The sequence below is a fragment of the Muscardinus avellanarius genome (assembly GCF_963383645.1).
Source record: "Muscardinus avellanarius genome assembly, chromosome: 14".
NCBI lineage: Eukaryota > Metazoa > Chordata > Mammalia > Rodentia > Gliridae > Muscardinus > Muscardinus avellanarius.
Genome location: NC_137800.1, coordinates 22,396,698 through 22,409,394, shown reverse-complemented (window position 1 = coordinate 22,409,394; position 12,697 = coordinate 22,396,698). Strand labels below are relative to the sequence as shown.

The 12,697-nt window shown below is 35.5% G+C and overlaps 1 protein-coding gene across 1 annotated transcript in view; it reads left to right on the top strand.

Moving 5' to 3' along the window:
* Positions 1–1,518: 1,518 nt before the first annotated feature.
* The window catches only part of NEK1 (NIMA related kinase 1), a gene marked incomplete at both ends in the record, with an annotated part of 144,046 nt that continues 132,867 nt past the window's right edge, over positions 1,519–12,697 (top strand). Inside the window, 6 exons of the mRNA XM_080710226.1 lie at positions 1,519–1,635; positions 2,056–2,152; positions 5,818–5,915; positions 10,247–10,330; positions 11,500–11,567; positions 11,942–12,028. Of these exons, the coding sequence (XP_080566352.1) occupies positions 1,519–1,635; positions 2,056–2,152; positions 5,818–5,915; positions 10,247–10,330; positions 11,500–11,567; positions 11,942–12,028 (551 nt within the window). The remainder of the gene's footprint in view (positions 1,636–2,055; positions 2,153–5,817; positions 5,916–10,246; positions 10,331–11,499; positions 11,568–11,941; positions 12,029–12,697) is intronic.

The following is a 12,697-nucleotide window of genomic DNA, read 5'->3' as shown; positions in this document are numbered from 1 at the left end:
AGAAGAAATACAAATGTTCAATAGATGGGAAAAAATTGTTCAAATTCACCAGTATACTTTATTCAAATAAAATGAAACACCATTTTTCTAGCCAAATATGTGAGTAACAGCAACAGGGCATGACAGTGCCCACCAGGTGCCAGGCATTGTGCTTAATGGGTTACTTATAGTAACAAGTTCTTTTAAAAGTTCTGTAAGTGTATACTGTGGTTATACGCATTTTATAGATGCTCAGAGGCGTGTAAAGATCACATAACTAGTAAGTGATAAATCCAAGATTATATTTTTTTATTTTTTTGGTGGTACTAGGGGTGGAATCCAGAGGCTTTCTACCTCCAGGTACTCCCAGACCTATTTTATATTTTATTTGGAAACAGGGTCTCGCTAAGTTGCTGAGAGCCTCACTAAGTAGCTGAGGCTGGCTTGGAACCTGTGCGATCCTCCTGTCTCAGCCCCCAAGCCAGGGATTACAAGCGTGTGCCACCATGCCTGGCTAAATCCAAGATTTAAACACAGGCTCTCTGACTCTAAGGTTTCATTGCTTTTTACTGCCTTTTATAGCCTCTGAAAGATTTTAATAAATAATAGCCAGTGTTGCTGGGTATGGTAGTAATGCCAATACTTCGGAGCTGAGACAGTAGATACGGATTGTATATTTTAGGCCAGCTTCAGCAACTTCGTGAGACCCTGTTTCAAACTAAAAATAATGTAGGGCTGGGTTGTAGTGTGGAGGTAGAATGCCTCTGAGTTCATTCTCCAGTACCAGTAAATAAATAAATGCTAATGTTAATAAGGGTACCTAAAAGCAGGTATTTTTATACACTACTAGTTAGAATATAAATTGGTAGACATTTCTATAAGACATGTATATATTTGAATTTAGGATTTATTCTATGAAAATCCTTTAAGTACAGAGCCAGGCATGATGGTGCACACCTGTAATCCCAGTACTTAGGAAGCTGAGACAGGAGAATCTTGGATTCAAGGCTAGCCTCAGCAACTTAGTGAGACCCTGTTTTCAAATAGAAAACAGCTGAGGGATGTGTTTCAGCAGTAGAATGCCCTGGATTCCACCTCAATATAATAAAAAAAAAGTACAGAAATCTTATCTGAAGTTGTTTTATAATAGCAAACAAATAATATTGGGAAATAATATTCCATTCTTATTAGAGATAATATTGCTACTAGTTAATTCTTATGAGGAAAAGTTTGCCTTTCTCTGCATATATTTCAAGTATGCATAGTATTTGACATTTTAAAGCCTTATCATAAAATTGAAATGTCACTGGTTCTCTTTTTGATTATAATTGGATTGCCAATATGAAATTGAGATAAAATGTATTTAACTTTTTTAGCAAAGATGTTAAATATCCTTTATTTTAAAAACGTTAGTAAATCACTAAGGAATTAGGTTTTAAATTAAACATCAGAGTTATAGACGACTTCCTTATCTCTCTTAATTTTTACTTTCCTTTAATATATCTAGTATACCTACAAAAATGCCTTAGAAAAAGAACCATGGAGAAGTATGCTAAAGTACAAAAGATCGGAGAAGGTTCATTTGGAAAAGCCATTCTTGTTAAGTCTGCAGAGGATGGCAGACAGTATGTTATCAAGGAAATTAACATCTCAAAAGTAAGTACATTTTTAGTTTGACTACACAGCTAATACTTTTGTTATAAATTTGTTATAAAGAGGTCGTTGTTAGAGGATTTTTGAAATTTACAGCAACGTGTAACCTAAAGTGAAAGACTCTGTAATCTCACAGGGTACCAGTACTTCAGAACAGTCAGGATTTTCCTTCATATCTTTTCTGATGTGACCTTTTTTTATGTGTTTAGAAAAATACACCTGCTCTTCTGTAACTTAATCTAGCAAGGACTCCTTACAATATTTTTACTAACAGGTTCAACTCATTCTTTTTAACTTCCTTCTATATTTTATTGATTGGACTATATTAGTACCAGTATTTTTTAAATCACTTTCTTACTGATGGACTTTTAGCTTTTTTATTGATGGCTTAATTTACTATTTTCTTTTTCCCTCCCATTTAAGATGTCCAGTAAAGAAAGGGAAGAATCAAGGAGAGAAGTTGCAGTCTTGGCAAACATGAAGCATCCAAATATCGTCCAGTATAAAGAATCATTTGAAGGTCAGATAAATTTTGCAAGAGTTTAAAATAAGTTCTAAGCCCATTGATAACTTTTGGATGTTTTCCTTGTAATGAATTATTTTGTGAATGATTATTTTGTGAATCAGGAAAAAAAAGTATAAGTTTTGCATCAATATGTTTGCATATAAGCATCAGCCTTATTATAGGATAATACTGACATTGCACTGTCCTGAGTAGTTTAATACTGGCTTGAAATTAGTGATTGCTTAAAAAGAAGCAGTGTGATAAATACAAATGTTTGGACAAAGCAAAAACAGTAATTAGCATTTTTAATTAAGCTCCTCTTAAATAACACCACCACTACAACTGAGGGGGCGTTCTGATCTTTATTTTTTTTTTATTATTTATTTATTTATTTATTTATTTTGGTGGTACTGGGGTGGAACCCAGGGGCTTTTCTACCTCTGGGCTATACTCCCAGACCTATTTTATACTTTTATTTGGAAACAGGGTCTCACTAAGTTGCTGAGAGCCTCACTAAGTAGCTGAGGCTGGCTTTGAACCCATGTGATCCTCCTGTCTCAGCCTCCCAAGTGCGGGGATTACAAGCGTGCGCCACCACGCCCAGCCGTTCTGATCTTTAGAAGTACCCTTCACATTAGTATGTTTCCTTGTACTTCCTTATTATAATATTGAAGTATATTAAACCGTTTTTTAGGCTCTTGAAATTACCATTAATTACCATTTTGGAACTATATGCCACTAAATTTTAAGTGTAGAACTAAGATAAGGTAAAGCTTCTCTAATTGCAATTCATCGTAGTTTCTTGAAGTATTACCCAAGTATTACTCCCGTTATTATCCTAAATTCCTACAAATTACAAAAAAGATAATCTAAATTGAAAGTAGAAAATGGTTGAAACAACTGTTTCAGGGTCATATCATGTGCCAGTTTCAAAGTCTGATTTAAAGCTAAGATAACTTTGTTCCCATATGAACAAAATATCTACTAAAGTAACATATACTTTTCTAAAAATATGGCTCAGTTAACACATTATTTACTCAGTTGATTTTTATGATATTCCAGCAGATATTTTGTATTTATGTTGATTGTTTTACATAAAAACATCTGAAGGGTTCAAAGTGTGGTGGCACACTCCTGTAATCCCAGTACTTGAGAGGCTGAGACAGGAGTATTGCAGGTTCGAGGTTAGTATCTGCAACTTATGGAGGCCTAGTTTCAAAAATATAAAGGATGAGGGTGTAGCTAGGATGTAGAATTTCCCTGGGCTCAATCTCTCATATTCCCTCACAAAAAGGTGTGGCACTTTCTTTAGCATTTAATTATTGCTATTATTTAACTTTAATGGAATACATGTTTATGATAAACATATTCAAAAAAATCTAGCTGTACATGACTGAAAGTTCTCTGTTCCTCTAACTCTACTCTCATTCACATTCACTAGTGATAAGCAATGTGAATAATTCAGTGTTTATTCTATATTGTATTTTCTGTGTGTAGGCATGCACATGTGCATTCTACCTCTGGGCTACATCCCCAGCCATTTAATTAATTAATTTATTTATTTATTGGTACTAGGGATTTATTTATTTATTGGTACAGGGGCATTCTACCTCTGAATTACACTCCCAGCCCTACTTTCATTTTTATTTTGAAGCAGGATCTCAGTTACAGAGGACCTCAGTAAGTTGCTGAGGCTGGCCATGGATCTGCAATCCTCCTGTCTCAGCCTTCCAAGTACTGAGATTACAAGTGTGCACCACCACGCCCAGGTCTATATTATATTTTCTATGCCTATTTGAAATGTCTTCGGAAAAACAAAGTGCCTTGTTCTTTCCTCTGCTCTTATACCACAATCAATACAGAAGATGCCTGTGACCTCAAAAAGTATGGGATTTTTTTCACCAAAAAGCAAGAGATTCTGCGATGGACACCAGCTCTCGATGTCTTCTAATCCAGTTCTACCTCTAGGTAGATAGTGTCGGATTCCATAGCTTGAGGGCTTAGTCATAAGCCAGACTTGTGAAACTCGTGCCTGCTCAATTAATTTGTTGTGCATTAATAAGCATACGCAAATAATAGCAGGCTGTATGTAAGTTTTCCTTTTTGTTCTTTATGCTACATAAATGATAACATCTGCATATATATGTATATAATATATACATACAAATGTACATAATAGTGAATTACACAGTTTTCAGGGGTGTTTTGTTTTTTGACATTACAATTTTTTACATGTATTTCGATGTTCCATATCAGTCATAAAGAGTCATGTAAATCCTTAATTAGCTTAATCATATTTCCTCAGTTCTTTTATTTTTATTTATTTTTTATTTTTTGCAGTACTGGAAATGGAACCCAGGGGCATTTTACCTCCAAGCTGCACCCCAGGCCCTATTTCTTTCTTTTTTTTTATTCTTTATTTTTGAAACAGGGTCTCACTGAATTGCAAAGGTCCTCGCTAAGTAGCTGAGACTGTCTACAAACCGCGATCCTCCTGTCTCAGCCTCCCAAACGCTGAGATTATAAGCGTGTGCCACCACACCTGGCTGATATGTCCTCAGTTTTAATAGTACATTATAAGCAGTGTATCAAAAGATCATGTGAGGATCATAAACAAGAACACCATCACAAATTGAAAGAAACATGTATCACTAGATAAAAGGCACAGAGATTAAAGAAATGAGAAGTGGGAAAAGTGTTCTTTGAGTTATGATAGTCTTACTGGTAAGCTGCGGTTCAGTAAGTGTATGAAGCAATATTGGCCAGTCTTCTTACATGAAAAGAAATGGGGTGGAAAGAATGATTAAAAGCAAAGTTTCTTCTACCCATGGCAAGAGACATGGAAGTTTCTTTCTCTGTGGATCAAGATAAAGATAAATAGGCCAGTGCCCTGTCTTCATATTTGTTCACAAACTATTTACAATTTTTTTAAAAAAGAGAGTGAAATAAAATTCCAAGAGAGTAGAGTCTGTCCTTTTCACCATTTAACCCTTAGAGTTTATCACAACATGTATCATTGCATTTGTTTAAAAACTTATTCAAGTGAGCCGGGCGTGGTGGTGCAAGCTTGTAATCCCAGCATTCAGGAGGCTGAGATAGGAGGATCACGGTTTGCAGACTGTCTCAGCTACTTAGTGAGGCTCTTTGCAACTCAGTGAGACCCTGTTTCAAAATAAAGAATAAAAAATAGGACCAGGGGTGTAGCTTGGAGGTAGAATGTCTCTGGGTTCCATCCCCAGTACCGCAAAAAAAAAAAAAAGAAAAAAAATTCAAATGGATAAAACAAAACTGGAAAATCAATCATCAGTCAGAAACTAAGATAATCTCTAATGGTGGAAAAGAATGATTTTATATGTGACATTTAAGGAAATGTGTCTATTGAATGAAATCAAATGTCTCTGCATTTTGTCTATATCCTAGAGATGTTAAGGTCAATGTTAATACTGCTTTCCAGTAGATGGCATGTTTTTATTAGAAAAAAGTCCTCAATAGTGGAGTTGTCTATAATGTAAATCCTCTGTAACAAGCATCCCTTGACTTTGCACCCTAATTCCCTAGAGTGTGGTTCTTCTTTCTTTTTGTTTAGCTGCTGCTTTTTAGTAAACCTTTAATAAGTACCTTTAATTTAGCTGTGTTTTTGACATATCTTTTAAGTAGAATATAATGTTTATATTTTGTAGAAAATGGCTCTCTCTACATAGTGATGGATTATTGTGAAGGAGGGGATCTGTTTAAACGAATAAATGCTCAGAAAGGCATATTGTTTCAAGAGGATCAGGTAAATTAGCATGTAGGAGCTTGGTTCATACCAAATTATTTAGAAATAATTCAAATTTTGATTATGTATGCATGTATATATTTCTACTTACAAATGTGAATGTTAACAAGTAGGACAGTCTGGTTTCATATCCAATATCTTAGTCACATTTCTAATTAGCTTCTACCTTTGTTCAGCTCTCAACTTCATTTCCAGCCTGTAATAGCATATTGCTATGTATGTTGTATGTGTTATATCCTATGTATGTATGTATATATCTATATAACTTGTGTGCATGTGATACTAGAGATTGAACCCAGGGCCTTGCACTTGCTAGGCCAGTGTTCTATCAAATTACACCTGTGGCTTTTTTTTCCCAAGATGATCTCACTAATTTGCCCACATTCACCTCAAGCATACAATCCTTCTGCCTCAGCTTCCAGGATAGCTGGGATGATAGACACGTGCCACCATGGCTGGCTCTGTGTATATAACCCAATTGCTCATTATGTCTGGTCAGTGTGGTTTACTGTTGGCTGGTCATATCTTCCTAAAACGTAGCTTAGCTAAGTAAATCTAGCTCTAGAAGCCTCACATTGGCAACTGCACTGAATCTAATTTCTGTTTTGATTTTGTGGGCCCTGCCCTACCTAAGGAGCGCTATGTTTTCTACTACTTTCTCTCTCTACACCCTTTTTCGTTCATTTTAGCAGATACTTAATGAACATATGCTTTGCGTTAGGCACTTGGCCATATTTTTGTATACCCATCTCATTGTTGTTTGGAAATGTCTTCTTTTTTCTGTTATTAATACTCTTCATTTTTTTCAGGCTGAGCTCAAGTCTCAACTTCTTTAAATTTTGTATAGCTAAATTGTTGTGGTCTTTTCTTTTTCTAAATTCCTGTTGCATCTCTCATTATCACCTATTCTTAATTTTAGCTGCATGCTTTGCATAGAGGAGTGAAGGGATCGCTGTGTTGCATTTATCATCTCTTAATTATTGTAACCTCATTTTGGACTTTTAAATATACCTGTTTGAAAAATACTGAAGGAAATAACAAAAGAAAGCTTTTTCGTTTTACTTTATCCTTGCAAATTCACTTCCCAGAGGTAATCCCTGTTTTCAGTTGGCAGCTATTATTCTGTTTCCTACCCTTATTCCTTCTTTTCTTCCTACATATACACAAATGTACTCACTAACATACAATTATATAGAGTTCAGGTGTGTGCTGTAAACATAACTATTTAAAAAATAGAGAAGTATGCCATGTATGCATGCTGCAACTTTCTTTTTCCAGTTTATCAGTATAAAAGTAGTATACTTTCGCCAGGCGTGGTGGCGCATGCCTGTAATCCCAGCATTTGGGAGGCTGAGACAGGAGGATCTGGATTCGCGAATAGCCTCAGCTACTTAGTGAGGCCCTCTGCAACTTAGTAAGACCCTGTTTCAAAATAAAAATACAAAATAGGGTAGGAGGTGTAGCTTGGAGGTCAAATTCCCCTGGGTTCTATACCCAGACCCACCAAAAGAAAAAAAAAGTTGTATACATTCAAGTATTTCATTCTTTTCAGTGTTTGCATAGTATTTCTAGTATATTAATATCACAGTATATTTAATCAGGCTCCTTGGTGGACATTTAGATTGCTTTTTTTCTTTTCTTTCTTTCTTTTTTTTTTTTTGGTGGTACTGGGGTTCCTGGAAGCCCTTCTACCTCCGGGCTAAACTCCCAGACCTATTTTTACATTTTTATTTGGAAACAGGGTCTCCTAAGCCAGCACGCGCGGCTGGCTTCGAACCTGTGCGATCCTCCTGTGTCTGCCTTACAAGCATGCGTCACCACACCCGGCTTATATTTTTTGATCTAATAGTGCTACAGCAAATATCTTTGTATACATATTTTGATATTTCTGATACTATACCTGTAGGATAAATTTGAGATTACAAGTGTTGTTTTAAATGTTATGTGAGTCTAAAATTTTTACTTTTTGTGTGTGTGTTTGTGGTACTAGGGTTCCTGGAAGCCCCTCTAACTTCGGGCGACACTCCCAGACCTATTTTATACTTTTTTTTTTTAATTTGAAAACAGTGTCTCTTAAGCCAGTGGGGCTGGCTTCAAACCTGCATGAATCCTCCTGTTTCCGCCTCCAAAGCACAGGGATTACAAGCGTGCGCCACCAGACCTGGCAAATATTTACATTTTTTACCAGACTATAGTTGATTTCACATATGGGGTATGAAAAAACTTACTTCCCAGGCCGGGCGTGGTGGTGCACGCTTATAATCCCAGCATTCGGGAGGCTGAGACCGGAGAATCCTGGTTCGAGGACATCCTCAGCTACTACTTAGTGAGGCCCTCTGCAACTTAGCGAGACCCTGTTTCAAAATAAAGAAAAATAGGGCAGGGGGTATAGCTCGGAGGTCGAATGCTGCTGGGTTCCATCCCCAGACCCGCAAAAAAAAAAAAAATAAATAAATAAAAAAAACAACTTCCCATATTATGACCAGTATTGTATAATTATTTAAGTCAAGTTAAAATGATACCTTGGCCGGGTGTGGTGGCGCACGCTTGTAATCCCCGCACTTGGGAGGCGGAGACAGGAGGATCGCGCAGGTTCAAAGCCAGTCGCGCTGGCTTACGAGACCCTGTTTCCAAATAAAAATATAAACTAGGTCTGGGAGTGTAGCCTGGAGGTAGAAGGGCTTCCAGGAACCCCAGTACCACAAAAATAAATAAATTAATTAATTAATTAAATACCTTGTTATTAAATTTTATTTAAAGGGAAGCTTATATTTTGTTTATTGGCTTTTTAACTTCATCGTTTGCATTTCCAGTCTTTTGTTTGCTTTTTATTTTTATATGCTTTTATTGATGCATTATAGTCTCACAGCGTAATTGTTTTTTATTTTGACCACCAGTATTTTTCTCAGTGAATTAGAACTTTGCATATTATAGAATCAGCAACCTCGTAATTATGCTATGGTATTTTCTCAAGTTATTGTTAAACTTGATTATATATTTTGCTATGCAGATGTTCACATTTATATAGTCCACTTTATTAGTTTTTATCTTGTGATTGTTGAGGTTTTTATGTCATGTTTTGAAAATCCTACTTGAGTCAAAGATTATAAAAAATTAATTTTTTTATGTTTAAAAATATCCTCTACTCGAATTATTTTGATGTTAGGAATGAGGTAAAACTTGAACCTATTTTTTGTTTCCAGTGGTGCATTGTAATTATACATCATAGGTTCAAGTTGATGCATACATGTATGCACACAACACTTACTGTGTTTCCCTCTGGATCCCACCCCACTCACCCCATACATGTTAGTGAGATTGGTAGTAAAGCTTTTATCAAGCCTGTCTCTCCCCATCCGCGTCTCCCTCCCAGTCCCCTCCCACTAGTCTACTGGTCTCTCTCCTCAGTTATCTGAAGTCTCTCTTGTTTCTTATTTTCTCTCTAGCTTCCACATGTGAGAGAAAACAGTGACTCCCGACTTTCTCAGATGGGCTTCTCTCACTTAGCATAATATTCTCTAGTTCCATCCATTTTCCTGCAAATAACATAATTTTGTTATCTTTTATAGCTGGGTAAAATTTCATCATGAGTACATACCACATTTTCTTTATTCATTCATCTGTTGATAGACATGTAGTCTGTTCCATAATTTGGCTATTATGAATTGTGCTGCTCTGAACATGGATATGGATGTATCACTATAGTATTCTGACTTTTCTTGTTTTTTTTTAAATTTTGATGTGTGTGTGGTACTGTGGATTGAACCCAGAAGCAGTCTACCTTTGAGCTACACCCACAATCCTATTTTATATTTTATTTTAAAATAGTGTCTCACTAAGGGGGCTTGGCTAAGTTGCTACAGCTGGCCTTGAACCTGCGATCCTCCTGTCTCAGCCTCCCAAGTACTAGGATTGCAGGCACATACCCCCACACATGGCTCTAAGTTCTTTTGGAAAGATTCCAAGGATTGGTAGAGAAGAGTCATGTGGTAGTTCCATTCCTAGTCTTTTGAGGAACCTTCATAGTGATTTCCATTAGTGGCTGTACTAATTTACAATCCCACCAACAATATGTAAAAGTTTCTATTTCCTCACATCTTCACCAGCATTTAGTACTGTTTTACTTAGTACACCTAAGTAATTATCTTAGTCATCTTAAATATCTACTTAATGTTAGTGTCTACAAAGTAAAAAGAAACTATAGCTTAAATTTTTTTAATGATTTTGTTTTTCTGAACACCATATGTTCCTGAATCCTTTTAATGGTTGAGGAAAGACTACTATAAAATATAAATTTTAAAAGATATGACAGATCTGATTTTTCTCCCTAGATTTTGGACTGGTTTGTACAGATATGTTTGGCCCTGAAACATGTACATGATAGAAAAATTCTTCACCGAGATATAAAATCCCAGGTATGTTTTACTTTATCTCACCCTGTCCCAGTCAGCCCCACTCTCACCTTGATGCCGAGCTTTGCCTGAGTGGACTCTCCTAATAACATGTGGAGTTCACCCACAAGCCCCTAGCTTCCACTCTTTCACAGCACAGTGGAGTTCTGTATTTATGAATGTAAAATATTTGGGGAAATGATTAGAAATTTTTTAAATGTTGGCTTTGGTACATTTAGGCTAGTTAGGATTTATTGAGATATACTCCTATATCACAAAATTCATAAACATAGCTTAATGACTTTTAGAATATTCATAGGATAGTGAAATTATCACCCGTCTCTAATTCCAGAACCTTTTTATCACTCCAAAAAGAAAGTATATACTCAGTGGCAATCACAACTAATTTCTCTTCCATCTGGACCCTGGAAACCACTCATTTACATTCTATCGCTATGAGTTTGTGTTCTGGATAGGTTAATTAAGTGGAACTCATGTAAGCCTTTGCCTGTTTTTAAATTGGATTATTTGTCTTTTTGTTACTGAGTTGTTAAGAGTTCTTTTTTTGGATACAAATCACTTTTCAAAAGATAGAGGATGTGCAAATACTTTTTCCTCTTGCATAGATTGTTTATTTTCTTCATGGGACCATTTGACTTACAAAAGTTTTTAGTTTTTATGAAGTCCAATTTATTATTTCTTCTTCTTTTTTTTTTTGCTTGTGCTTTGAGTGTTACATGTTAAAAACCATTGCCTATAGTTGGCTGTGGTAGCCCACATATGTAATCCCAGTACTTGGGAGACTGAGCAATGTAGTGAGGCCCTTCACAACTTAGTGAGAACCTGTTTAAAACATAGAATAGGGCTGCGGTGTAGCTCAGAGGTAGGATGCCCCTTGGTTCAGTCCCCAGAATAAAAAAAAATTTGCCTGCTCCAAGGGCATGTGAATTTACTTACACGTTTTCCTCTGAGAGTTTTAGTTTTTGTTCTTATATTTAGGTCTGGAGTCCATTTTGATTTAATTTTTGTGTTTGGTGTGAGGGAAGGAACTATATTCATTCTTTTGCATATAAACATCCAGTAATTCCAGAATTATTTTTTTACTGGATTAATTTTTATGAAATACATTATTGATTCACACAGTGAACTAGACTGTTATATTACTTAGAATTTTATCTTTGATTCTTTTACAGAACATATTTTTAACCAAAGATGGGACAGTACAGCTTGGAGATTTTGGAATTGCTAGAGTTCTTAATAGGTAAGATATCTATTTTATTTTTTTTTATTATATATATATATATTTTTTGGTAGTATTGGGGGTAGAACCCAGAAGCTTTCTTCCTCCGGCTATACTCCCAGACCTATTTTATATTTTATTTGGAAACAGGGTCTCACTAAGTTTCTGAGAGCCTCACTAGGTAGCTGAGGCTGGCTTCAAACCTGCGCGATCCTCCTGTCTCAGCCTCCCAAGTGCGGAGATTACAAGCGTGCGCCACCACAGCTGGCTAAGATATCAATTTTAAATTTTGTTTTGATATCATGTCTTTAGTAAAACTTCAGTCCATGATGATATATATGTGATAATTTGTAATATATCTTAAGCTTCTCCAATATTTTTTGTTCTTCTTCTAGTACTGTAGAGCTGGCTCGAACTTGCATAGGGACCCCGTACTACTTGTCACCTGAAATCTGTGAAAACAAACCTTATAATAATAAAAGGTATTTAAAGTGATGTTTATTAAATGATGTATATCCTTTCAGTCTTTCTGTTATACTGTTTATTAACCTTGAGAATACTAGTCCAAAATCAATAATACACAAACTTTTATGTATTTATAAAATATTTTAATATATGATCAGGGAAATTGTAAAATCTGATTTTACCATTTTGCTGAAGGAACTATAGAAAGAATTACTTTATTATTTAAGTTATAATTGAGAATGGAGTGCTTTATTTGGTCTCTTTATAATAGTAATTTCCTGTTGAATTATAGATAATATTCATTGAATGCATACTATATGCAAGGTACCATTTGAATGCTTTCTTTAGCCAAATTCAAAGAGAGACAGACACACAGACACAGAGACACACAGGCAGACACACAGACAAATGTCTTTGAAATCCTCTAGTAAGTGGTGGAGACAATGTCCAAACTAGGCATCGAGTTCCTAACACCCTATTCAGAATTACTGAGCTGTGTGTGACTAACAGATGTGTAATTTGTGAGTGTAAAGGGCAATCCTGCATTGAAATCCAATCACCCTTTATTTTCTCTTCCTCTTTCTGGCTGAAAAATCCCAATGAGAATATTAGTTTCAGATTTAATTTTAATTTAAAATTAAATTTAATTTAAAATTAAATTTCAGATTTAATTAATTAAGTAAATT